General features: G+C 45.7%; 1 protein-coding gene across 5 annotated transcripts in view; it reads right to left on the reverse strand.

The window, feature by feature from the left end:
- lrch2 (leucine-rich repeats and calponin homology (CH) domain containing 2) overlaps positions 1-27,615 on the reverse strand; it is a 94,682-nt gene that overhangs the window by 45,625 nt on the left and 21,442 nt on the right. For all 5 annotated transcript variants that reach the window (XM_042091950.1, XM_042091949.1, XM_042091948.1 and 2 more), the window contains exons 2-9: positions 22,307-22,451; positions 20,445-20,571; positions 19,881-19,986; positions 19,600-19,736; positions 18,465-18,595; positions 18,031-18,118; positions 17,242-17,350; positions 16,948-17,054 (exon numbers count right to left, since the gene is read on the reverse strand). In XM_042091950.1, the coding sequence (XP_041947884.1) occupies positions 16,948-17,054; positions 17,242-17,350; positions 18,031-18,118; positions 18,465-18,595; positions 19,600-19,736; positions 19,881-19,986; positions 20,445-20,571; positions 22,307-22,451 (950 nt within the window). The remainder of the gene's footprint in view (positions 1-16,947; positions 17,055-17,241; positions 17,351-18,030; positions 18,119-18,464; positions 18,596-19,599; positions 19,737-19,880; positions 19,987-20,444; positions 20,572-22,306; positions 22,452-27,615) is intronic.

The raw sequence follows: 27,615 nt of genomic DNA on the forward strand, positions 1-27,615 counted from the left end.
TGCTGGACAATGGTCCTGAGTAATACTGCTTTGGCACGTTCCCATTGATATTGGACAGTATTTTTTTTCTAGAGAACTTTAATCATCAAAAGGCAAATTATCACGACCATCCAATCAGAACACTGTGAGCTGGTTCTGTGCAGAGCCATATAAAGGTAGAGTTGCGACAACTCCATTGAGGCTAATGTTCCATTTTTTTCAATGGCAATGACAATGGCAGCTAATGGAATCCTCAAATAGTTCCCGGAAGTTAACAATTAATAATAGCAGCAGTGCAGTTACTTAAGCAATATAGCACGAGTGAGAGTGGGGTTGGTCATGGATATTCCCACGGGTGTTGTTCCCCTCGTTATGGGTCTTTGTGGTTTACATGTCTTCTTGAAAGAAATGTTGAAATCACATTCATATCTAGGTTTGCTGCATGCATGTTACAAGGACACTGGGCCATGTCATGTAAGGGACATGGTACTGCAAAAAAACGGAAACATAGTCTACATTGCAGAACCAGTCAACTTTATTAATGTATAGTGAATAAATGTTACACTACTGTGCACAGCCTGACGTGACGATGCTAGCACGTTAGCAGCGGTAAGCTAATTATGCCAACTTTAGTTATTTACAAGTCTCCTCCAAGTGACAATCATATTATACACAATGCTGGCAATGCTGAGAACAATTAGCATCCTCGTTTATCTTACTTGCATTGAGTTGACTGTGTGGCTTAATCCACAGATGTGGTGAAGCACTGTTTCGTTATGGTTTGCTAAGGAGTAACCCATTGCTTGAAATAGTGGAGAGCTGGGTGTCAAATCTTCGCATTGTATCGCGGAGTGATATTATTAGCTGTGCTGAGTCTGAGTTGAAATGTCCAGGGATATTCCAACTCATGGAACGTCACTCGGCCAATCAGAAACAAATAAATAGTTCCATAGAACCCAATTGTTGTATAAAGCAGTATAGACCATCGACTGTATATACAGTCTATGGTATAGACTGTTTGTAGCCAACATTTCAGACTCAGATTTACATTCCTTTGCCTCATCCGAATAATAATAATAATAACAGTAATAGTAAAGTAATAGTAGGCTATCAATAGCCTAATTATAATATTAAATGATTTATGTATTGACTATGACTTTTCTGCTGCTCAGTCTTTATCAGCTCCTCATCAAATAAAATAACCCTTGCCTATCCCATTTCAATTAGGCAGCACTACACCACCACAACAAGCTGTCATCAGACGGGCTCTGCTGTCATTAAGTGTTTGCGTTTAGTAGGCCTACAACTTTTATGACGTGACGTTTCTTGGGCATTTAGCTTCACCATCACGTCAAGTTGTAACGTATGCGCAATGCTCATCTAGGCTATGGATTTAAATGGCTTAAAGGCAGCAAAAGTGGGATATAGTGCAACTGCTTCCCCAAAACAATTCCTCCATAACTGTGTATTTAATCGTTTGATATGTGGATAACTTTCAGTGGACTAAACAAAAGGTAAAGATTTTGTTTTCACAAGGCTAGCTGGTTCGTTATATGGCGAAGCATATAGCCAACTTTGTTTGCAGCAGTGAAGCTGAGTTTGTTGTTAACATTGTTGGTAACTGTCAGGGAATTTAACCCCAACATATACACGGGTTTCCCGTTTACCAACAAAACTAGATGCGCGCGCAGCCTTGAGGCAGAAGTTGCTTGGTGGCCGTCCACAACGTTATAAACTTAACCTAAATAGTCGGCTGCTGTAAGCTACAATCGGATTTTTTTGTATACCCCTGTTGTCTCAATGATAATAACATCTCATTTCAGACTATATTTCAAAGTTTGACGTTCATTTGGATTATTAATATAACATCATATTTTGTCATTTTTGGCGAAGACATGCATTCTATTAGGGATATTGAACATATTTAACATTCTCTAACCATCGTGATTTCGAATTGGTGCAGTTTTCAGCACAAAAACTAATTTTATTATTTTGCTCTTTTGCATTGCTCTATGCTGTATATGGTGCTTTCTGCCTCTTGGTTGCGCACGCATGTTTTCGTGACGTTCCATAGAAATCCATGTATAGATACAAGAACCACAACACGTTGTATGGCTTTGCCCACAAACTCTGGTACCAAGAGGAGAGCCTGCTAATGTAAGGAAGAATTCCTCACACCATCAGTCTCTGACTCTGCAGCCCAAAAGCTGTGTCTTTTATTGTACAGATGCACACAGAAAATAGGAAGCAAGACATAGTGACTTCATTGTGACATACTCTTATCTCACCACACACAGACAGGGTGCAGTTCCTGTCTGTCTGGGTGCACACTTAACTTGTACTCTCTGTTCTTAGAACTTAGCACAACAATATTTCTGCTTACACAAATTGTTATACAATGATAATAATAATTTCCTGACAGTAACATAAACGTTTCTTCAGTTAGGAGCAGTAGCCTACTGATTTTTTTTTTTATGTTGCATTCATTTACATTGGCAAGCTAGCCTAATATGCATGAGAACCTATATAGATTTGAGGGAGCTGCAGCAGCATCAGCACGGTCATATTAACACAGCAGGCACTAGCCCAGTGAAGGATCGTGTAAACCCCACCCCCAGAAACCAGTTTCAAACCAAGCTTGCGCTGATATGATGCATGATCACTGATCAAATTGCATCAATTCTCTGAATCTCAAGCTCTTTAGCCTAGCCTAGCATCTTAATGCTGTATTCACAGCACGGTGAATGACAAACGGTGACAAAATCCTGTTGTTTATGAGTTCAGCCTGGTTATTTATCAAGGACTATATCACGTTTTATGTTATTATGATCACTCGTATCGCATTACCATGGGGTTACTGTGTAGGTAATGCTACGGTTAACTTAACATGTACACCATTACACTGGAGAGATGCTAGAAAACTTTTAAACTTTTTTTTATTCTCCCGAGACGCTAGCTATTTAAGGTAGTTCGCTCATTATCTCAGATCATTGAAGAACTACCAGAGAAAACGTTGTGGAGAAAACTCAAACAAGTTAATGTTAGACTAGCTGTGTTACAGTTTCTCGTTGCAAAATGAAAATCTCCATACGCTTTTGTAGGCTACACGCAGTCTCAAAAACACTGTTTACAGCTCTTGAGTCACGTACTAGGTTATTTTTTTATAACAATAATTTAGATAGGCCTAGGTTACACTTATGGGGTGGGTGCTACGCACGTGGGCGCGTTTTCTAAAGAATCTCCCGTCTTGGTTTTGTACAGAAATTAATATTAAGTGACACATACGTAAAAGGGAAAAAAGGTCACCTTCCGACATTTAGCAAGCTCTGGAATTTAATTTAATATTGTTGTAATGGTAGGATAACTACACAGTTTACACAATAATTACACTGTGTTATAAATATTGTATATCAATGCAGTTATTGTCTATCAATTACCCAAAATTGTGGCTCTGTCTCTCATTGAACAGTAGCTTATTTAATGCATTCTAATCCATTGTCAATCACTTCCGGGAACTTTTTGAAGTTTACATGAACCACGTGACCTTAACAAATTTTGAACACCCATTGTCGCAACTCTACCTTTATATGGCTCTGGTTGGTTGTTGCCCCATATATCATCAGAATGCTGCTGAAAGTTCCAATGAATGTGATGTCAGTTGGGATATTCCCAGCATAAAAATGACCACACACATACGTACTGTATGTGAATGTGCACTGTATTTGTATTCCTAGCGGGTGGGGCTGTGGTAGTGTAGTGGTTAAGGCTAGTGTGCAGTAGCCTGAAAGTGTGCCCTTGAGCAAGGCACTTAGGGCCTGTCCACACGGAGACGCTTTTTAGGTTAAACGCAGAGGTTTTGCTTCGTCTTGGCCGAGCGTCCAAACGAATCCTGTAAACGCACTGCCCGAAACCGCACTTTTCTGAAACCTGGTCCCAGAGTGGAGAAATCTGAAACCGTAGCCCGTTTGAGTTCGTTTAGACAGCGAAACCGCACATCCTGCTTGCGTATCGATGATGTCATCGCCACACCTCAGCTGCCCTGGACTTGCACTTATAGTATTGCCTAACAATACTAGTTTTCATACATGACATTACCTACGATTACACTCCGTTAAGATAAATATCACAACTGATGCTGTGCAGCGCCGATAGCTTATGACTTGGTGGACTGAACACTGTTTTTCCCGGTGTTTTTTTATGCATTCTAGCTACTGTCAGTGACGCGAGAGAACTGAAGTTATTAGGAAAGTGCGGTGTAAGTTTAGGCTACATTAATTTGTGCGTAGTGCCAGTGTCATTCATTTATTTTACATGTCTTACAACATATATACATGCATTCACAGTCGAGTGAAATCAGATATAAGCATACAAAGACGCTTAGAACTCACGTTAAGCCGATGGTAGCACACTGAATGCGAATGCACGATTTGATGAAGGCAAAAGTATTGACTGTTACTAACGAAGGTTTTATAGCAATATTATAAATGTGGCGACAGAATAGCCTAGAACTTGGGTAAGCCTTGCGTTTAGTAGCCTAATTGCGGTGATAGCCAAAAACTAATGTGAATCACGGACTATCCTACAACCAAAGAAAGTAAAGGTGATTAGTAGGCCTACCTGCGTTAGCCAAATAAAGGACGGGACTGCACCCTTCACAAACCGTAAAATAAAGTTTATTAGTTTTACAGTTGACTACAGTTGACAGTTGACCATCAGTCCACACAAACAATTCTGGTTTCCTTGCACTAGCCATTTCGCCGTAGCCTATTCTGTCTGTTTTAAAGCACAAGTTTTGCAAGTTTTGGTGAATTTCTGTAAAGACACAGTGCCACCTATAGGCCTGGGGTATGAAGTAACGTGTTGAGTCGTGTTGAGATGGATCCGTTTGGACGCAAATATTCTTGATAAGGTACCAGGGAAGACGGAGGAAAAAAAGATCGGTTTGGTACGTGTGGACTAGGCCTTAACCCCAAGTTGCTCTCGGAACAATGTAATCCAGTCTTTTCCATACATCGACCTATTTGTGGCGGCCCACCACAATATCAACATTGACCACCACACAATGATTTTCCAGGTTGTACTAAATTGTGCTTAAATCTGGTTAGCATCATAACCACGCTGTGCTAATTTGGTAAAAACTGTTGTATTCAAGTTAAGTCTGCAAACCTACCACCACAAATGGAATTCAATTCTGTGGTAAACACTGTAATCCCTTGTAATATAGTTGACATATGTAAGTCACTTTAGACAACAGTGTCTGCTAAATGAATAAATGTAAATGTGGAGCCAGATAGTAGTAACAACACCAAGGTCATGGGTTCATCATCTCGAGAACTCATATGCAGTTGAACATGTATATATGCAGTCTACAAGACAGAAAACATCTGCTATATTGTGACGGCCCAGCTCTACTGTGCTGGGTCTGCCTTTTTCTCCCTTGCTGGCCAGTGCATTGTATGTGGCTTGCTCTTGTCTTCTCCCTGTTTTGGCCTACAGGTGTGCTAATTGGATGGCCTAAGTGGAGGGTGGATAAAATCAGTGCTCTCCAGTTTGCTGTTTTTTCTCTTGCAGTGCACTCACACACTCTCTCCAGCGCTGGCTGCAGCCCTGCTCATCTGTCTATGACATGAACGTCTGTCTGTCTGTTTGTCTGTCTGTTTGTGTGTCTGTTATTCGCATATCAACCAACCGTTTATCCGATTGATTTCAAACGTGGCAGGTGTCTTGCTACGGGCACAAGCAAGTACAGTGCCAAGTCTGACATTGTTTGGATAAGAAATGTAAAAGATATAGATAAATATATCGGTAAAAGAAGCACACATTGACTTTCTCTGCTCTACTGTAGCCACTCCCCCTCTCACACAGCACAGCGCAAGACCGGAGACAGAGAGGGTAAGCAGAGTTTTGGCAGCACTGAATCAGGGCACAGGGGGGGGCAAGATTCAAGATGTTTGGATGATTAGCATGTCTGACCTCAACAATAAAGACTCACTGTATGCAGTTTGCTTGCATAAAATGATTCCGTGGATTTTGCAACAACACACCAACAAACACGGGTATGCAGTGGCTATTCAAAATGGTGTAAAAATGATGTGCAATAAACTGACACTTTTAATAGCCCAGGCTACTTTGGACTGTCTTGAAACTTTGAATAAACAAACAACAATTCTGCAAGGTCCCCAATTGAAACAAGCGATAATGGTCTTGAATTTAAGGACAGGTGGCAGACTAAGGGCTTCTACATACCCGACGCACCCGACCGGTAGCGCGACTTTCGCTGCTTTCTTGCTTTGACTGTGTTTGTTAGTCTGCATGTGGCAGTAACCTGTGTTTTTTCGGGAAACTTCGTTTAACTTTGTTTAACTTGTTGATGCCTTTCCTGAGTTCACCCCATACCGCACGGCGGAGGGGCTAGTGTGAGCCTGCTGCCTGCGTTCGCGCACTGCTGCGGGCCGCCGTTTCAGTGTTATTTTCCTTTTGTGTGTGCCAGGTTTCCGGGTTGTTTTTTGTTAACTACTGTGTACCTTATCTGGCTGTTCGCGGCTAGTTGGGCTTGGTGGGAGCCTGCTGGGTGCGTTTGCGCACCGGCGTGGGCCACCGTTATTATTTCTGTTTACTGCTCTGGCAGCCGGAACCTGTGTGGGCCTGATCAGCGCGTATGTGCTCGGCCGCTTAGGCGCTAATGTTACTGTGTGCTTCTTGTTAGCTTTGTTGTTGTGTGCTAGGCTACTTGCAAAGGTAAGTTTAGCTGTTTGTGTCTGCTAGGTGCAGTCTTGCACAAGGTGCGGGCTGCTGTGTGTCTTTTTTCCAGTTGTCCACTGGTGTACGTCGGCGCTAGCGTTCGCGCATTGGTGGCCGCCTTCTTTGTATATCTGTTGTGTACCCCATCGCTGCTGTCCGCAGCTAGCTGGGCCAGTGTGGGCCTGCTAAGCGTGTCCGCACGCTGCTTCAGGCCACCCGTGTACTGTATTACACCACTGCTGTATCTCTTTACGGGCTGCTGCTTGCAGACCCGGTGCGTTGAACGGCCAAGGTAAGTGCCTTAGTGTATTGTATTGTATTGTATTGCATTGTGTTTTTCTGTGGTAGGCTATGGAGGCACACTACTGCAGAGTCTGTAGGGCCGCGATGGCGGGCATAGGGAGTATCCCGCTTGCCTTGGGGCCGCCCACCTCCTGGAGGATGTCGACAGCCCCTGCAGCGCAGCCTGTGACCTTCCTAGGGAGGAACGGCTCCGCCGGGCTGACCAGGCATGTGGCCACGTGCGTGAGGGCAGACGGGACAGGCGGTTCTCACCCGACCGACCGTCCCACTCTCATAGGCATGGCCGTAAGCATACGCACAAGCGTAAACGGGACCAGCAACATGAGTCCCCTTCCAGGCATGGCCAGGTGGAGGTCCCTGGACCTGCTAAGCGCCCGGCTCCAGCTGCCGTGACCGAGGGTGATGGCACAGAGTCGCTTCACGTCTCTGGGGACGTCATCCTCTTCTCTGCCCCCTGGCCAGGAAGGCTTCTCATCCAGGCCTGAGAGCCATGGTGCGGATGTTGATCTGGGTGATGTGGATGTGCTGTCGCTCCATGCCCCTCGTTCTACGATTGATGACGTAAGCGGGGACGGCCTCCTGGATGAGCTACATTCAGACATGGTGGAGCCAACTGATGAATCCACGGTGCCGGGGGAGGTCCCCGTCGGCTCCTTGATGTCACTGGTGTTGAGTGCCTCCAAGATCCTGGGTCTTCAGGCCCCTATGCCAGACATGGCTTCCCTTGGGGGCGTCTGTGAAGGCATCTCGCACAGCAGCCCACCACCCTGTATACCCGTGGCAGAGGATTACATGAAGGTGCTGCGGACGGCATGGGGTAAGTCGCTACAGCGCCCCCAATTCAATCCAGGTTGCCGTCAGCTGGCGAAGGCTGCCTATCCGGCTGACTCGGGGCTGGGGGATATGCCACCGGTCGAGCAGTCCGTTGCCGCCTGGACTTCCCTGGGGCCTGCCAATGCATCTCCCAATCCACGCTGCCCGCGTAAGGAGTGTGCCAAGACGGATCGTCTCATCACGCACTGCTTTGACGCATCAGCACGGGCAGCCCGTATGGGCAACGCCCTGGCTATCACTCTGGCGGCTCTGCGAAAAAACGATGAGCCCGGAGGACCATGATGCAAGGGCCCTGGTGGATGCCGCACTGTCAGCCCACTCCCAGCTGACGCGTGATGTGGGGAGTGCTATGGCCTCTGCGGTGCTGTGCCGTAGACAGGTGTGGCTTGCCCAAACCTCTCTCCCTGATGCCATCAGGACAGACCTGTTAGGTCTCCCCGTGGTGCCTGGGCGTGTGTTCCATCCAGACTCCCAGGGGGTGCTGGACAGAGTGGTACAGGCTGGCGCTTCTAGGGAAATTGGTCAGCGTATGGGCCACAGGCAGGCTCCGGTTCCCCACGGGGCAGCATCAGGTAGGTATGGGCGGTGGCAGCCCGCCCGAACACCACAGGTAAGTATCAACTATGCTGCCCCGCAGGACCGGTGCTTTCATGCACCGGACCAGAGCTCAGCCCCAACTCCCTGGCCCAGAGGACAGCGAAGACCTCGACGGGGCGCAGGCAGAGGTGCAGGCCGCGGTGGCGGTCCTGCCTAGGGATCCGGGGCTGCCCGTCGATTGCCCTTCCCAGCTGTCCAGGACCTCCTGGGAAGGGGTTGTGCCAGACTCTTGGGTTGTGGCTACGGTGACTCACGGTTACCGCCTACAGTTTCGACGGCGGCCCCCTACGTTTTCAGGGGTCAAGATGACGTCTGTGAAAGACCCCCTTTTAAATTCCGTGCTTGTCAAGGAGGTCCAGGAGCTGCTTCTGAAAGGGGCCGTCTCAGAAGTACCGCCGCACGCACGGCACACTGAACCAGTACCTCAAGGTGCTGCCATTCAAAATGGTCCACATTGGAATAGTGATTCGTTCCATCCAGGAAGGGGAGTGGTTTACGTCTCTGGATCTAAAAGACGCATACTTCCACATCCCTATCTGCCCAGCACACAGGTCCTTCCTCCGCTTCGCCTTCCTAGGCAGGGTGTTCCAGTTTCAGGTCCTCCCATTTGGCCTTTCGCTGGCTCCCAGAATTTTTACTCGCGTGGTGGCAGCCGCGCTAGCCCCCCTCCAGGTCCGGGGCCTAAAGATCCTACCATACCTGGACGACTGGCTAATTTGTGCCCCATCTCAGGTGCAGGTGGTGCCCGACACCGACGCAGTTCTGACCCATATCCAGGCCCTGGGTTTCACGGTCAACTGGAAAAAGAGCAACTTGCAGCCCCGCCAGCAGGCGGATTTCCTTGGTGTCCTCCTCGACTCGGTCAGCATGACGGCGTCTCTCACTCCACGGAGGGCAGACAGCTTGACCGAGGCTCTGACAGGCTTTCGGCTGGGCAGACTGGTCACCGCCCGCAACGTCCAGAGGCTGTTGGGCTTAACGGCAGCTGCGGTACTGCCATTAGGCCTGCTGAAGGCACGCCCCCTGCAGTGTTGGTTCAATGCCTTTCAGCTCCACCCGAGGGACGACAGGCATGTGAAGTTGCGGGTGTCTCCTGCTTGCATCCGAGCCCTGCGTCCTTGGAGGAACAGGAGGTTCTTACTCCAGGGTGTTCCACTGGGGGGCCTTCCTCACAAGAGGCAAGTCATCTCGACAGACGCTTCTCTGACAGGCTGGGGAGCTGTCTGGGAAGGGCTGTCAGCGAGAGGCGTGGAGCATATCAACGTCCTCGAGCTGAAGGCCATCCATCTCGCCCTGCAGAGGTTCCTGCCAGGGTTGCGAAGCCAACATGTTCTGGTGAGGTCAGACAGCACCTCGGCGGTGTATCATGTCAATCACCAAGTCGGCACGAGGTCCCGGCGGTGCCTCCAGGTGGCGGAGGAGTTGCTGTCATGGGCATGGCCGCGTCTGTCTTCAGTGAGGGCAGTATGCGTTCCAAGCGTGGAGAACAGGGCGGCCGACATTCTCTCCAGGACCGGGCCACTCCCGGGGGAATGGAGATTGAACCCAGAGATGGTCAGCCAGGTCTAGGCTCAGTATGGGACTGCACGAGTGGACCTGTTTGCATCAGCGGAAACGACTCACTGCCCAGAGTGGTACTCTCTCGTGGGACAGGGAGGCAGTTTGGGCCTGGATGCTCTGTCACAAGACTGGCCGACAGGCTTGTTGTACGCTTTTCCTCCATCCCCTCTTGTACCTCAGGTCCTGCGGAGGATCAGGGAGGGCCAACACACAGTTCTGCTGGTTGCTCCACGGTGGCCGGCGAGGCCTTGGTTCCCAGACCTTCTCCGGCTCCTGCAGGGTCAGCCATGGCAGTTACCCTGCCGGGCGGATCTTCTGTCCCAAGCGGAAGGGCAGATCTGGCATCCGAACCCAGGTGCCCTGCGCCTGTGGGTTTGGCCCCTGCAGAGTCCGTCATTGAACAGCTAGCTGAGTCTGTGCAGGAGGCTCTGAACAACGCCAGGGCTCCTTCTACTAGAGCTTGCTATGCACTCAGGTGGAGGATATTTTCGGATTGGTGTGCCTGCTTGGGTCTTGAGTCAGCGGTTTGCCCTGTGCCACAAGTTTTGCGCTTCTTGCAGTCCTATTTGGATCAAGGCAAGGCAGTCAGTACTGTGAAGGTTTATGCCTCGGCCATTTCAGCCTTTCACCAGGGTGCGGATAACAGACCCTTGGGTAGGCATCCACTGATTGGTCAGTTTTTAAAAGGGGCCCGCCGGTTGCGTCCAGTTCGCACTTTGCGGGCACCAAACTGGGATTTGCCCACTGTTTTGATGTCGCTTACTGAAGGCCCGTATGAGCCCATTTTAGATGCAGATCTGCGATCTTTGTCTCTGAAAACTTGCTTTCTCCTGGCTCTTTGTTCGGCCAGGCCAGTCCCTTCGAGTACAAGGGCTCACTCCACCAGGAGTATGGCTACGTCTTGGGCTGCCCTTAAGGGGGTACCAGCAAGCGATATCTGTGCAGCGGCTTCATGGACGACGCCTTGCACTTTTACCAGGTTTTATAGGGTGGACGTCACTCGCCCAGCTCCGGTTGGCGACGCTGCCCTCATGTCCGTGACCGAGCGAGGTTTTAATGGTTAGTCTAGAGCTCCTCGCGACTTCTTTGGTATGTGTCATCCCTTTTTTAGGCCGTAGTGACGGTCAGAGTGAGGTCGAAACAGATCGTAAGTTACGCATGTAACTATGGATCTATGAGACCGAGGGATGACCGTCACTATCCTCAAGGTAGGAGGCTGAACCGGGAGCAATCTCCGCTATTTACAAGCTCGAGTCGTTCTGCTTCCGGAGGTCATGGGCATGACTTTGTTGACATATGGTCTCGGTGATAGGCAGAACGAAGGTGATCATTCCTTTTTTAGACCGTAGTGACGGTCATCCCTCGGTCTCACAGATCCATAGTTACATGCGTAACTTACGTTTTGTTACAGTCGTGAATTTTTAATAGTTTGCTGGATAAGTTAACAAAGTTACCAGTGAGAGTTGCAACACATGGAATTAAGAGGAAAGAATAGAAACAATTTATTTTCAAACAAAGGATATCTATTAAGCCTGAACAAAATCTCTTTCCACTTCAGGAAATTACACAAACTCAGCCAGCTGCTAGCTAGCTAGCCAGCTAACTAAACTGTTTAAATTATTAAAATTTCCCTCGGGTATCTATCTATATATCCATCTATCTATCTATCTATCTATCTACCTGTGCACACACCTTGGAAACTAGATGATAATGATGATGGTAGTTGTGAATAGTAGCAACCAAAGTCTGAAGTACCATCACAGAGCTAGCTAGGTAGCTACTAGTGTTTCTTACTGCAGTTTCTTCTGCTGTGTAACGTAGTTAGCGTTAGTCTTTTCACAACAGCGACACCTCTGTTCAGGAGAATATTGCAACTAGTGTCGCGACCACTAGCACGAGTATAAATGGTAACGGCGCTTCTGTGACGTCACATTGTCGTGCTACTGGTCGGGTGCGTCGAGTATGTGGGACGTTTAAGCCTGATGTCACTTATGGGATGGGTTGCAACAACAAGGATTAAGTTGTAACCTGGATTAAATCAAGGTTCATCCATTAAGCCAGCTGCACCAAACTTCAAACCTAGTTAATCAGGTAAGGTAACAAGGTAATCAGGTTTACATTTAAACCATCCTTTTAATCTTGGTTTAAATGTTCACATAAACCTTGATTCATGTTGTTGCTCAACTGCTTTAAACTCAAACTAAATTTCAGCTAGGGATTCATTTTAAACCTGCTGCTGCAACTCACCGAGTGGTTAGTGGTGTTCGTTGATGTTCCAAAACAAGTAGCGTAGCGAAATACAGTTTCTGTCGTGTTTTATTTGGCATTTTGTAAAATCCCATTGATTTCTGTTGGAAGACTCATTGCACGTTGATATTACTGTGCCACTGTCTATGCTTCAGGTTCAAATATTGAGCGGTTGTGAATAGTTCCACAATAACAAATAAGACGGCTGGAAATCATACATTGCGCCGATATATTTGCTTTTAATAATCAACGAACACCACTAACCACTCGGTGAGTTGCACAGTTTTGAAAACGAACGTTAAGGGTTGTTTTAGGACATGTCTGAGTAGCCTACAGTATGCCTATTGGCAGCCACTCTGACAAGTCAAAGGCGATTCAAACGATTCAGAAAGGTCGAGACAGGACCAATTATCAAAATTTCGGTGTCCACCACTCTACTTCATCCAAAACAAACCAGAAAAGGGATTCAAAGTGCTAAATACCGGAATTTTCCTTTAATCTTTCTAGATTACCAGGGTCTGGATTTTCCAGGCTACACTGACAGTAGAATGCATCAGGAATAACACAGGAAAACACTGTTCACCAAGTCATGATGATAAGCGCGGCACGCCGCAGCAGTAGTTTGTGATGTTTACTGAGTGTAGGCTAATCTTAAGTAATGTTATATATGAAAACTAGTATTACAATGAAATGTAGTATTGCGGTGGCAATACTGGTGACAGCGGCCATGCGTTAGTGGCATATGTGCTATCAGAGAGCTTCCATTTACTCCATCATAGGCTACTGCGGTGTATATTGCAAAAACTACAGGTACAGTTTTAGCAAAACTTGGTGAAAAGGTGTAGCACAGGCTAATGAAAACCCATTCATTTTTGGAGCAGATCCAACTCAAAGGTAGCCTGGCTCCGCCCTCCTATGTACTTCCGCTCAATTTTCCCTTCAGTACGTCGTCTGGGTCTGCGGTATATTCGCGGGTTTTCTCCTGCAGAAATCTGCAGGTCCAATCAACGAACAGAGGGAGTGGCTGAGAACGATGACGTTGAGGTCGTGCGCTAGTTTGAGCCAGAATACGTCACGACCAAACGTTAGCGATTGGTTATGGCGGATCCAGAGTGGCTCTGGGCAGATCCAATAGTTTTAAACTTCAACAGAGTACTCGCCTTCAAGGAAGTTAACACTTGGCAATGGAAAGTGGCCAGACTTTCTGTACACTATGAAATGTACGCGAGTCTGGTAGGACCAGGCTAACTCAAAGGGACCTTCAATATATTTTCCATAATTATAGTAGCCTAGGTTAGCCAACTCAATGTGCTTGTAGGTTAATGAAATAGGCTGTATTGTGAGGGAACACAAACTTTATTGCAATGGAATGCAAAAAGTTATTGCGAGGGAACGCAAGTTATTGTAAGGGAACGCAAAAGTATTGCGAGGGAACGCAAAAACATTGCCAGGGAACTCAAAAGTATTGCGAGGGAATGCAAAACTATTTCTCTAAATAAATACCCACGGCATCTCCCGTCAGCCTGGAAGGATACTTAAACCCTAACTATTTCCTTGTCTAGTTAGAGCAGCTGATGAATCTTAAGATGAAGTCATGCTGTCTCTCCCTTGATGCACATCATAGTAAATAAAACTCTGGTCCATTTTTACTATATTTGAATCTGACTGGGTCTTCATTCATCTGTGGTATCAAAATTTCCATCATGTCAATTAATCAACTTATAATGTGACAGTCATTATGGCAACACATGCTCCCATAAATTCTCCTTTATAGGCTTTTGGTCTTTATACACACACACACACACACACACACACACACACACACACCACACACACATAAACTAACATCAGTGGTTTCCCACAGACTTGCTAGTTTCAAGAATTTTTTTTTTCTGACACAAGAAAGGATGTCAAAATAATGGATGATGGATGATGGATAATTGAGTTGTTGTTGTGCTTGTTCTCAGGAGTTCTAGGCTTTGTGAAGTGAGATTATTTATGACTCCCACTAGCGTAGTGTATTTCTAGCGAGTTTTTTTTTTCCTTCAGTAATTTTGTGTCAACAATTAACAATTTCCAGGACACTGAAAGGCTTGGCTGCACGAAACATGGTGGGCATGTAGCCCCAGCCGGACTGGACCCCCGAAAGGAGGGTAGGACGGACACAGTTTTCTGTGAATACCTCGAGAACCGTAGGGCCTAGGAGGAGTATATTTTTCTTGTATGTTGGGCTCGAGGGGTCATCTCAACCCATCCCATAACCACTCATTTAGGTTATAGCGCCACATAGTTAAAAATGAAAAAGCAAAACTGAGGCTCTGTAATCACAGGTATCTTTGGCTGAAGTGTTCAAAACTGCACAAAATGTAATCTGTAGAATCACTATGACACCCTCTTATTGCATGCTGAGTTTTGTGGAATTCCGTTCAAGGGGGGCCATACAATAAATTTATTTATGTGTACATTTGGTGACTACACAAATCGGCCTGCAAATGGGTGGTGTTGAGCAAAGGGTTGCCGGATGAAGTTGAAATGTACACACACACACTCATATACACACACACACACACACACACACACACACAATTACACGCACACACACCCACACACACATAAAGACAGACACACAGGTAGCACTAACAACAAAATTGTTAAAACATTCCTAATGACAGCCTGAAAATATGCTACAGAGAGAAACAGCAGATGTGGTGTGAAAAACGAACACCTTATCTTCACCACTGATCTCAAACCTTGGTGCTCACCATGGAAGCTTATAGACAAATAGACTCCGATATCAATATTTATGTGGTCCAGGCACATCTGGACCTTTTTCATCTCAGGGTTCACATTCCCTTGAACTTGAACAGTTTTTAATGGCTGTATATACACACAGATAAGTGTCATCAAGTGTGAGAAAAATCATTCTTATGCCAGACTGATGTTTGTTTCAACAGTTCAGCGGTTAGTACATACTGTAGTTCCAAACTCAACACTCAGGAGTCTCTGTACTGTGCTGTACTATACTGGTACATGATACTGCCTTGCAGTAACCACCCCTCCCCCCCACCCCCCAAGCTACGTAGCTACTCTACCCTTTCCATCGAGTTGTGATAGCACAATAATATAGAATGAAATGGAGTCAAGGTGTACTGTATGTTTGTTTGTGCTTGATTTTACAACAGCATTGGATGCGATTCACATGTACCGTAAATGCTAGCACACGCACAGACACACAGACACACAGACACACACACACACGCATGCACACACACGCACGCACGCATGCAGGCACGGACGCATGCACACACACGCACACACAGACACACACACAGACACACACACACACACACACACAGACACACACACCCACTGTTACATCAGACAGCCTGCACATATGCTACAGAGCTACAACACACAAAGCATTAGCACGTATATAATACTATTATTATGTGTTGCTGCAATAAAAAGCAATAATGATGTACCAATTAATTAGCAAGACCCAGCCCACATGAGCACAAATATTAGTACATTTGCAAAACACTACACACAACTTGTGTGTCTTTGTGTACATATTGTGCAGTGTTTTGGAAAAAATGATCTGTTTTTAAAATAGTTTTTAAGTAACCGTTAAAAAGTCATTTTCCCTACAGGCTTATATAGCCTATGCAGGGGTGGTGTTTCCGTTCATGGGGCATTGTTTGTTTTCCCCAAAGCCACTGTTGCTAAGGACTTGTAAGTATTACATCAAATACAACTGAAAGACGTAGAAAGACTTCTGTAGAAGGCCAACTGTCACGCACATACACGTTTGGCCACCCCTGTGCATGGGTGGCCAAACATCACTTTCACGATTTTTCATTCAGTTTGTAACTCTGTTGCATACTTTTAGGCGGGGATCACAATGGCCAGCGGCAAGCGCAACGCAACTCTCAGACCATAATAAGTTCTACTGCATTTCGTTCTTAAGCGACACAACGGACAATTGAATAGGCTCGTGTTGCGCTTTGAAAGTTGAACCAAGTTCAATGCTCAGCTTATTCAATGCTAGCATTACGCCAGCGCTGCCACCGTTCTGCTTCCGGACAATAGAGAACAATAGGAAACCTGCCGCTTGCCACTGGTCAGTTGATCCCCACCAAAAACACAACTTTGCCGACAACGCTGGAGAGATTGGCCTGATTACCAACAATGACAAGACGGCCTATAGAAGAGAGGTCAACAACTTCTCACAGTGGTGCCAGATGAACAACCTCTCTCTCTAAAACTAGTACTAACTATTATCTGAAACTATTAACACTTTCCATTCACCCAGTTTAGGCAACCATATTGAAATTAAATGCTTTACAGTCAGTTTGTAATTTTGTATCACACTTTTGGCAAAGCTGTAAAATAAAGCAAACGCAAGCAAACATTTTTCATTTTCACTTCTTACTGTGATTGTACAGCCTCTTGAATTTCCTAACACAAAATATATAAATTCAAGCACTTTATGACCTGTCAATTTATAGATGTTTTCAAAAACTTGCAAAGGCCTTGAACTATATTTCTCAAATTCACAAACTTGTAAATGATTGAAGGACCCCTGAAATTTGTGGAACCCATGATTAGTTATGCTCTACTAGCTGAAATAGAAAGTACGTAAGTGTGTGTGTGTGTGTGTGTTGGGGGGTTTGAGTGAAGGGTTACTTTTATGCAGGAGACAAAGGAGGTGCTCTGTTGTACATCTCCCTCTGACAAGGCTGCCTCCTCCTCCTGGTTTGGGTCAATGAAGTCATAAGGGTCCTGATCTGCTACTGTGTTGAGAAAACACACACACACAAAATGTACAGACATACAACACATTATGATTGTACTTTAGTGATTTTCAAGATCTCTCTCTATCTCTCACCAAAATTCAGAAATGTACTCTCTGTCTCTCACTAGCAAGTCCTCTCTCTCTCTCTCTCTCTCACACACACACACACACACACACGTACACACCTTTGCCACAGTCCAGCTTGACTAGTAGAGAGTGTGTATCCGCCCTGCCGTGCTCCCTTGCTGTCTCGGACACCTGCGAGTGCAGACTGACGGTGTCGTCGTCCGAGGGCTGTCACACATACGCACACCCGCACCCACACCCGCACAGAGGAACGAGGGAAGAGGAGGGGAGAGAGAGAAACAAGGAAAAGGGGGGGGGGACCAGAGAGAGGGAGAGAGAGAGAGGAGAGAAGTGTAAGCAATGCTAACCAGGGTTATGCTGGAGGGACACTGCCAATGACTGCTGTCGCAAGTGAAGGAGTGAGAGAATGTACGCGTGCTGATGACTGGCGTGTTACTGTGAGCGCGCAGTGGAGGGGGCAGGAGAGCAGGACAGGATGGAGGGATGGAGAAGAGTGGACAGAGAAGAGAGTCAGACACAAAGTCAGACACAGGACTCTACTGGCGTCTATGTCTGCTATATGTCCTCTGGGTAATACTGTATGTCCAGATGTCTAGTGCATTAGGGTGGAGTAATACTGGTTGTTGTATTAATAATGATTCTCACTCTCTGTGAGTGTGTGTGGTTGAATCTGTATTTTAAGTGTTTGTGTTATTTTTGTGTTTCTCCACATGTGTCAGCTTATGTGTGTGCTTGTGTGTTTGTGTACGGATATGTGTGTATGTCTGTATGTATGGTGTGTGTGTGTGTGTGTGTGTGTAGTTCTAAAATGTTTCCACATCTCATGTGTACTGACTGTGAGAGTGTGTTTATGTGTGTGTTTGTGTATGGGTTGTGTATGGGTGTACCTCTGTGGTGGAGAGCCTCTTGTCCCCGTTGTCGCTGCCAATTCCTGAGTCAGGGCCGTGGTTCTTACTGGGGTAAAAATCCTCCATGCTGCACACACACAGACAGAGATCCAGAGTCACTTTTCTATGCACTGGGGAGTCCGATTAGTCTGGGTGAACCCAGACAAACCTCTTAGTAGATCTGAATTTGCTCTGTCTGGAGACCCTCCCATTGAAGAACAAACATCACATTCTGAAATGCCAACCTGGTGTTCCATGAAAGTACTGTTTATCAGACGTTAAAAATGATGGCAAAGGGGTACACAGTTTATTGAAAAGTGACAACAATGGTAAGTTACTGGCACCCCCAATCACCCCAATATAAGTATGCTTTGAGGTCAAATTTGCTATATCATTTAATTTTAAAGGTAGCCCTTCTACCATGTGGAGCGTACCTGTCTGTTAAAGGTGGAGGTAGGCAGCGTTTCCCGAGGGAGGGCAGGTCGAGGGAGTCTGGCTTCTTGTCCGTGCGACATGCCTGGATGTTCAGATACTTAAAGATGTGAACTTTGCCCTTCAGGCAGATCTGCAAGGACCAGACAGAGGCAGAAGTCAACTGGCTGTTTTGCAGCTCCAAGGATGTGTTCTGTGCCCAAAGTGCCTCTAGTGGCCAAGACTTCACAAACTTCAAACACGTTTATCATGATTACCTAGCTTGTGAACCAGAAAAATCTGAGAGCTCATTGCATTAGTTCTGGTATATACTGTATCTAGACTCTTTCTAAAACCAAAACTTCTCTCCAACCAAAACCTGCTGGGTCTTTCACAACTGTTCATTTTGGAGCACTTTGGAAAACAACCAAATGCTAGGTAGTCATGTCTGTATTGAATGACTCGGACCATAGATTTTATTTAAAAGAGCAAACAACTGCATGACAGGGTTCATTGACAAGAAATATGTGTTTGTTGTACTTCTGACAAAAAGCGGTAAAAGGTTGATGTACCAACTACCTTTGGTAACGCCCATTGGAAATCGAAAATTAACTGATATGGTCCGGACCAAAATCTCAGAGAATTGACTAATGGCTATTCAGGCTAATGATTACCACTGTTTATCCTGTTGCTAAAATAAAGCACAAATCAAACCGACCGTACAATAACAATATCAAACAAACATAATAATGACCATGTGGTCAGTGGATCAACTGACAACGTTGGGATGTAATTCAACAACCCATCAACCTATACAATTTAATATTTGTCTTGCATACAGCCAGCATCCTCTGTTAAAATATGTGCATAACACTTAATTGCTATTGTGTCTATTTGTCTACTCTTAACTTCCCTGCTAGAGTCACTGGTCAAAGCAGTCCTCTAGATGGAGCCAGAGAGCTATGTTTGATAGAGAGGCTGACCAAGGGATGTCTGATGTATTAGTCCTCATTTATTCAGCAATCTGTCCAGATTCTACATCTGCGTTATACAGCCAATGGATTCCATCAGTTGTCAAAAAGGCAATATACAATGCATTTACGCACACACATTCACGATCACACACACTCATACACACACACACACACCCACACACACCTGTGCGGGTGGAGACTGCATGGGGTTATTGTCGAGAATAATGTGCTGAAGCTGCCTCAGTTTCCTGTAGGACGTGGGAATCTCTGTGATCTTATTACAGGAGAAGTCCAGACGGATGAGAGGAAGATCTGACAGCTCTGGGTACGGAGGTGAGGAGAAGAAGACCTGTTAGTTGGGACTTATACCGGGGCTATGTCTGTTTCAATGTGTGTGTGTGTGTGTGTGTGTGTGTGTGTGTGTGTGTGTGTGTGTGTGTGTGTGTGTGTGTGTGTGTGTGTTACCATCTGGTAGCACTTGAAGGCAGTTCCTCCTGATGTTGAGTTCTCGTAAGGCCAGTAATTTCCCTATCTGAGAGGGCAGCACCTGAATCTCATTACAGCTTATGTCCTGCAGGGGGTAGCAAACACACAGTCACACAACTGACAATTGTATTACTACTGTGAAACTTCTAAATAGACCAAGACATTTTTGTATTGCTGTGTGTGATATGCAATAATGTGATAACCTTAATAAATAGTCAGCAACATTACCATTCAACTAATGAAGACTATAGTTGCTGTGCACTGTAGATCATGGCATCGAGAACAAATGACAAAGCACACAAAGACACAAGAATGGAAACACACACGCACACATACACACATACACACATACACACACACTTCTGTGTGCTGACTCAGTAATCAGTAAAGTTCATGTCCGGGGGGTGCATACAGCATTACTTTGCAGGTCAATGAATAAATTTAACACTCGAATTGCACACAGTCACTCTCACACACACACACACAGACACACACAAACACACACGTAAATACACACACACACACACACACACACACACTCACCAGTTCCATGAGGTCTTTGGCTTTGCCGATCTCTTCGGGAATGGCCACCAGCTTGTTGTTGCTGACCACCAGCACCCGGAGCGGAAGGTTGAACAGGTACTTTGGCAATGTGGACAGGAGGTTCCGACTGGGAAACCACAAAACACTCATCAATCAGCCAATCAGCAGGTCAACGACTAAGCCTCAACACACTGCCAGTGGCCATATATCCCAGCACCTCATGCTGCTATTCTTACACACAGACGGAACAGTGAACACTAGAGAGCACATTTACACCCAAATAGATCATAATAAACCATCACCTAAGACCTCAAAAGGGGATTTTTTTAAATTATTTTTAACACTGCAGTGCTAGAAAAGAACTGTTGTCTATGAGTGTTAGCATGCACACATCCTGATCACACATCCAGCATGATCTCATTTCTTAAGTCCATTCTTACTCGTTTACAACTCGTCGAGTTTTAGATAAATAAACAAATTCGTAAAAAAAACAAAATAGCCCCATGCGTGTGATACTGGGCAGAAAGTCAGTGTATCACCATGGATGAATTATGAATAATTGCTCTGACAGTGGCTGGGTGTGTATGCTTGTGAATTTGTGTGTGTGTGCATGCGTGCGTGCATGCATGGGTGCGTGTGTGTGTGTGTGTGCATGCATGCGTGTGTATGTGTGTGTGCATCTTGTCTCTTGAAGGAGGAAGTGCCACTGGAAAACTTTAAACTCCACACGGCATGAAAGAGGAAGCCTTCAGGCTGAGACATATGGCCAAAACTGGACCAGATCTGTTCCGCTCACACATTCGCATGCACACACTCACACACACACACACACACACATACACACAAACACAAACACACACAGACACATACAAACAAACAAACAAACCCACACACACACAGAAATGTACACACAAACACAAATTCACACACACAGATGATCACTCATTCTCCAGCTATGACTAATCCTCCAGTATTAATGTATGTGCTAATTTGGTTAAAGGACAAGTTCGGTATTTTACACTTTAACACATACTGCTGTCCTGAGAATTTTCGGTTTCTGTGGTAGCGCCCCCCCCCCCTCCTCCACAATCCTGCATAGGTGCACTGGAACAATCCTTCCTAAAACGCATTAAACTTTCATTTACAAAGACGTGAAACTCACCGAGTGGTCAGGGGTGTTCGCTGATATGCTCACACAAAAATCGAGGAGGGGGGGCGCTACCACAGAAACCGAAAATTCTCAGGACAGCAGCATGTGTCCAAATTTCAATCTTAAACGTTCTATTTAATCATAAACTATCTGAAAACAGGGCTTTAAGTGTAAAATACCGAACTTGTCCTTTAAGTATGCCTGTCATAAATATAAGAAAAGGGGGAAATACTTCAATAAAATCTGACTGTAACTCAAGAGGAGGGATAGGATCTTCACATGCCCAAGTGGGTGCCCACCTCATGTTTTGAGAAAATTGTATCAACAGAAAGAAACGCTCACCGATCTATGAATAGCCAGCTATGTGCCCACTGCTCTAGTTGTACACGTGGCGGGCAGAAATGCACATGACATGACTCATCTTGTTAAGTGGTCATTGCAGTAAGTGGTGATTTTCATTGGAAACCCAATAGAGAAAATCTGGTTAGAGTGCTTTTCAACACAGGCTGAAGGTGGGTGAACGAATAAGCAAAGTCAGATATATCCACATGCACTGATATCCACACACACACAGACACAGACACACACACACACACACACACACACACACACACACGCACACACACAGACGCACACACACACACAGACGTACACACACAGACGCACACACACAGACGCACAGACACACACACACAAACACAGTGGGCTGTACCTGATGTTCAGGTAGGTGAGCATCTGTAGGTTGACGATGGCCTCGGGGATGCATTTGATGCAGTTGTGGTAGAGGTTCAGAGCCTCCAGCGGAGCGAACAGACACACCTCAGGAGGGATCTCTGTGAAGCGGTTCTTTGACAAATCTGTAAAACACACAAAACCACAGGCACATAAGTAAGACCCTTCTACCAATCCACTCTCCTAGAAGAGCTTATACACTGAATTATCAACTGCCCAGGAGTGAATCTCCTGAAAATGTCATTGAGCAAGCAACATGATTAAATTATGATTAAATGTTAGAGACTTTTAGTTTAAACACACACACACACACACACACACACAAACTCTCTCTTTCTCTCTCTCTCATTCTCTCTATCTCTTAGCATGGTGGCAGCACAATGATGCTCTGAGACAACACCCTATTCACCCTAACGTTGGCCCTGTAATTGGCCTACTTGTTTCCCATACTCTTCATTAATCTAATTAATAATGACATCTGGGTTGATAAGGGTGAAACTTCCACCATATTATCAACAGAAGTCTATGGTCATGCTGCATGTATGCATTTACGTTATAGGTAATTCTTGGCCTAATAACCACAGCTGCCTAAGCCATGCTTCCTACCAAGAAGAATATCTTATCTAATGGAGAGTAAATAGCACAAGTATTTCCCAGATCTACTTCTTACAGTAATAGCAGAAGCACTTCATACACACAACTCCACACACACACTCTACAACTCTACACACATTAAGTAAGAGCCAGTTCTTTTCTGGAGCCTAATGACTCCGACGACGAGCCCAGAGAAGGAAGAGTCCGCTCTCTCAGTCTTAACTGATAAATCAATCCTACTGTGTCTCCACAGTGCTGGGCAGGAGACACCTTGAGGGAGAATCTAATCGATGGGGACAAAAGGCTCAGCCAAAAACAAAAGGGAGTCCGATTTAGCCGTGCCTCTTGTCTTCTTTAACAGCTTCCCACACCATCAGCTCTCACTGACACCAACCAACAAAGATGCAAATTTAATGGCCCTGGCCGTGGCGCGACTGGCTGGGGCACCTGCACCGTACGCTGGCGATTCCCGCCCCGTGGTCCTTTCTGGATCCCACACCCACGCTCCCTCCCACTCACTTCCTGTCATTCTCCACTGTCCTGTCTGATTAAAAGCATAAAAATCCCAAAAATATACTTAAATATACTTACTTAAATATACTTATACTTACTTATACTAAAAAAAGATACAAATTGATGAAATGTAGACACTAGACACACACACATGACATGCACAACCACAATACACAGGCCAAGTGAAAGACATATCTGTCCCTCCTTTTTGTCGAGCCTCTGTGTGATGGGTGTGAGTATGTAGAGTAAGATTCCAAACACAGGTAGTATTTAAATGTACTCTCAATAAGGTGCACTGAAGGAGGAAAGTGCATTGATTCCAGACATTATTAATCAATCTGTCTGAGAGAGCGATCGATCAGCGGAGAGGGCCACCTACTCAAGCTGATTCTCATCGGCCTTTCGTGACACGGCAGAGATCTTCTGACATTGCCCGTACACAATACACAAATACACACACCAACAAACACACTAGTACACACACAACCCACTGTGAACTACACACACTGTCCAATCATAAAGTAATTGTCTTTTGCGGTCCAGAACAGCCATGTAATGGCTGTCTCATTCAGCTAATGTGAGGGTGATGTTGACTGGTATTCCTCTGACGATTCCTCTGGGACTACAAGGAGATGGAAAGCACCCTGTAAGTGCTGATCCAGGAACAGTTTCCCATTTAGCTGATAATGGTTAAGGTTAGGGAGGGCAGAAGGAACACTCAAGAGGAAACATGATCCTGAATCTGCTGCTCAGTAGATTTCCTTCCAGTACTTGGCTATGGTAACACAGGAGCTCGATGATGGGGAATAGATTCGGTATCAATTTCAACTGACCAACGCACAGCGTTCTTCTGCTTTACACCAGGCAATTCAAGTTACCAGAGTGCTTCTCATTCACACACACACACACACACACACACACACACACACACACACACACACACACACACAAACACTTTAACATAGTGGCAATATCAGTACAAAACCACCCACCAATGCAATGCCTTTGCTTATGGGGTGAAAAAAAAGAGTCATCAACAAATGACTGGGTTTGTGGGGTCACACCCACAGGTGCTGACACACACACACACACACACACACACAGACACACACACACACACACACACACACACACACAAGGCGGAGTCACATCCCCTCCACTTCCTCTCCCCTCCCATCCACTTCCTCCCGGGTGGGCAGGGGGCCTTAGGCCAGACTTCCTGCAGCTGAGGAGGGGCAGCCAGAGGCAAGCACAAGCATCAGGGAGGAGGACACAGGAGAGGAGAGAAGGGGAAGAGAGGGTGAGGAGGGGAGGTGAGGGCCAGAACAGGGGAGAGGACCAGTCAGCTGAGCCAGGGGAGAGGCAGCACTTTGCCAAGAGGAGCTCACCTCGGCAGCGTATTCTAACATGGCTGTCAATCCACTGCCCTCTAACACAGGCCTGTAGCCTAACCATCAGATTAATGGACAAAACACGCCAGACGCTGAGGCAAAGAACCAGAACACCAGGTTGTCATTATGGCTGACTGAGCACTGATCACTGCTCTAGTGCTGTTTCAAAACAGAGCAGGCCCCACTGAGGAGACAGTAGCAGGTAATAAATAGGTCACATATGAGCAGACACAGTAGGTTAGCATGTCAGAGTGTGTCTATTTGTGTCTCTGTGTCTCTGTGTGTGTGTGTGTGTGTGAGGGGGGGATCTGCATGTGTGCATGACAGTGAGAGAGTGTGAGAGGGAGAGAGAGAGTGAGAGAGAGAAAGAGAGAAAGAGGCTGACAGACACACAGACAGACTGACAGAATGAGAGAGGCTGTTCGGGCACGCTACAGATAGGACAGTCACATTTGCAGACAGCTGTATCGCTGAGAGGGGCATTCTGGAAGTCTTTTACTTCTTGAGTGGTTTCCACTGGCCCGTGTCATAAAGGAGGAAGAGGCTTCTGAAAAATTCATTGTGCTTAAAAATAGTTTGCTGAAAAAAGGCTCAGAGAGATGGAGGGAGAGAAAAAAGAGAGAAGAACAGATTTCAGAATCCCTCTCAGGCACATTAGCTTCCTGTTACCAGACAGTGGGCGTGGCCTAAAATGGACCAATCGGATGAAAGAACCGAACATCTTCTTGACCCAGATTCGCTGCAATGAGTGGGACACCACACAAATGTTCCAAGACCCCAGCTGAGCTGCCTGGCAACTGTCCCCGCCTCTCCGACCATGAACTAACCAACAGGAGATGAATCCTGGACCAACGCCCACTTTTGATTTGCCCTTCTGTGAGATGCTCTACTGCCATTAATTGGCCAATAATGCTCACACAGAATACACTCATGCTCATGCGTATGCATACTTTTTTACCTTCTCTCTCTCTAACTGTCTCTCTCTCTCTCTCTGTCTCCTTTTGTACTCACACACTCTCACACACATAGACTGAACACACAGACATACTGTAACTTCCCCATTCATAAAACTGCAGCTGTTCATTAAAAACTCAGACACCTTAATATCACACATTCTATGTATTAGCCTATATATAGTATATCTGTATCCAAATAGTAACACTATCAGCTTTCTATCTTGTCCTTTAATGCTGCTGTGAACACATAATATTTCACCAAAATGTTTCCCTGCACTGTGTGGTGTAATAAACAAACATTTCTGATCTCCTCAGCATAAACTGATATCACACACACAAATAAACAGATACATGCACACACACGCCCGCTTGCAGAAACTTACGCACACACACCAGCACAGACACACATGCACACATGTACAAACTGTTTCACACCTGAGAGCATTAGGCAGGCCATAGCAGGAACTTATACAGCAATGTCTATTTGTGGGCTGAGGTTTCAGTAATGCGTCAATGCATAAACTGCATTTGGGCAGCAACAGACAATAAACAAACATATAGATACACATAGACAGTACATAATCCTATATAGGTGCAATTGGCAGCATTGCCTGCCTTTCATTTCCAGACCATGAACCTGAAATCCCCCCCAGCAATCTTCCGAACATTTAGACATTTCTTTGTTTCAGGCCACTGAGAAAACATTTTATACACATTCAGAAGGTGTCAGCTAATCTACAGAGGTAGGTCATTGCTTTGTTTCTTGTAAAAATGTGATATACTGCATCTCTTTTTAAGCATGTCACTCTTAAAGGTACAGGGATGTTGCTTACACCCACTCATACAAACACGCATGTACGCATGCGTGCGGGCACACACACACACGCTGAGAGGGAATTATCTGCAGCAGTCAGTGAAGGATTCTGTGGAGGTCTTCTTGCTGCCATGACAACCACACGCAGTGAGAAGGTGAGGCAAGGAGTGCTGTCTGCCTGCAAATGGAGCTCCCACACCCACCCTTCTAAACACACTGGCACTCAGTGAGTGTGTGTGTGTGTGTGTGTGTGTGTGTGTGTGTGTGTGTGTGTGTGTGTGTGTGTGAATCCACACATTCAGACACTCGCCCTTAGGAATATGCACACATATTCACACACACACACACACACACACACACACCAAACTACAGTCATCTCTGCAGATGCATGCTTTGTTGCTGCAGGGCCAGTCCCTGCAGCCTGACATATTAATCTCTCTACCCTAACAATTGCACTCACTGGAATATATATATATATATTTAAAAGAAATGAAACTGCACACACACCCAAAATAGACGCTGAGAGATGGAAGAAGTGAACAACCAGAATGCATGCTATTTATTTTACACTTACACATTTAGCAAGTGAAAAAACAGTGTGCTTTTCCCATGCAGTGTATTGAAATAAACACAATCTCAGGGTTAACCACCAAACAGCATACCACACAACCAGTGGACTGTGGTTTAGTGGGTTGCATGTTAGTGCATCTGCAGGCTACTGACAAAATTACAGAGACAATATGGGTCAGTCAGTCAACGAGCCACAGCTGTTTCAGTGAGTCCAAAACAAGGAACCCGAGGCTGGTGATGCTAAATGGCACAAGGTACGGCTAAGCCTTCCACACAGACTGGTAGCGCTGTAGAGAAGACTGTGGACAGGGAACTAGTGTTAAGGTCTCCAGTGCCTGTTTAACATGCAGGTCACAAAATGGAAACCTTTTCCCTCTCTCCTGCAACCAGAGTGAGGCTCACCAGGTTGAGTTTCAAAAGGCCTTAAATCAATTCACATTCACACACTCTC

The sequence above is a fragment of the Alosa sapidissima genome, chromosome 5, assembly GCF_018492685.1.
Source record: "Alosa sapidissima isolate fAloSap1 chromosome 5, fAloSap1.pri, whole genome shotgun sequence".
NCBI classification, from domain to species: Eukaryota; Metazoa; Chordata; class Actinopteri; order Clupeiformes; family Clupeidae; genus Alosa; species Alosa sapidissima.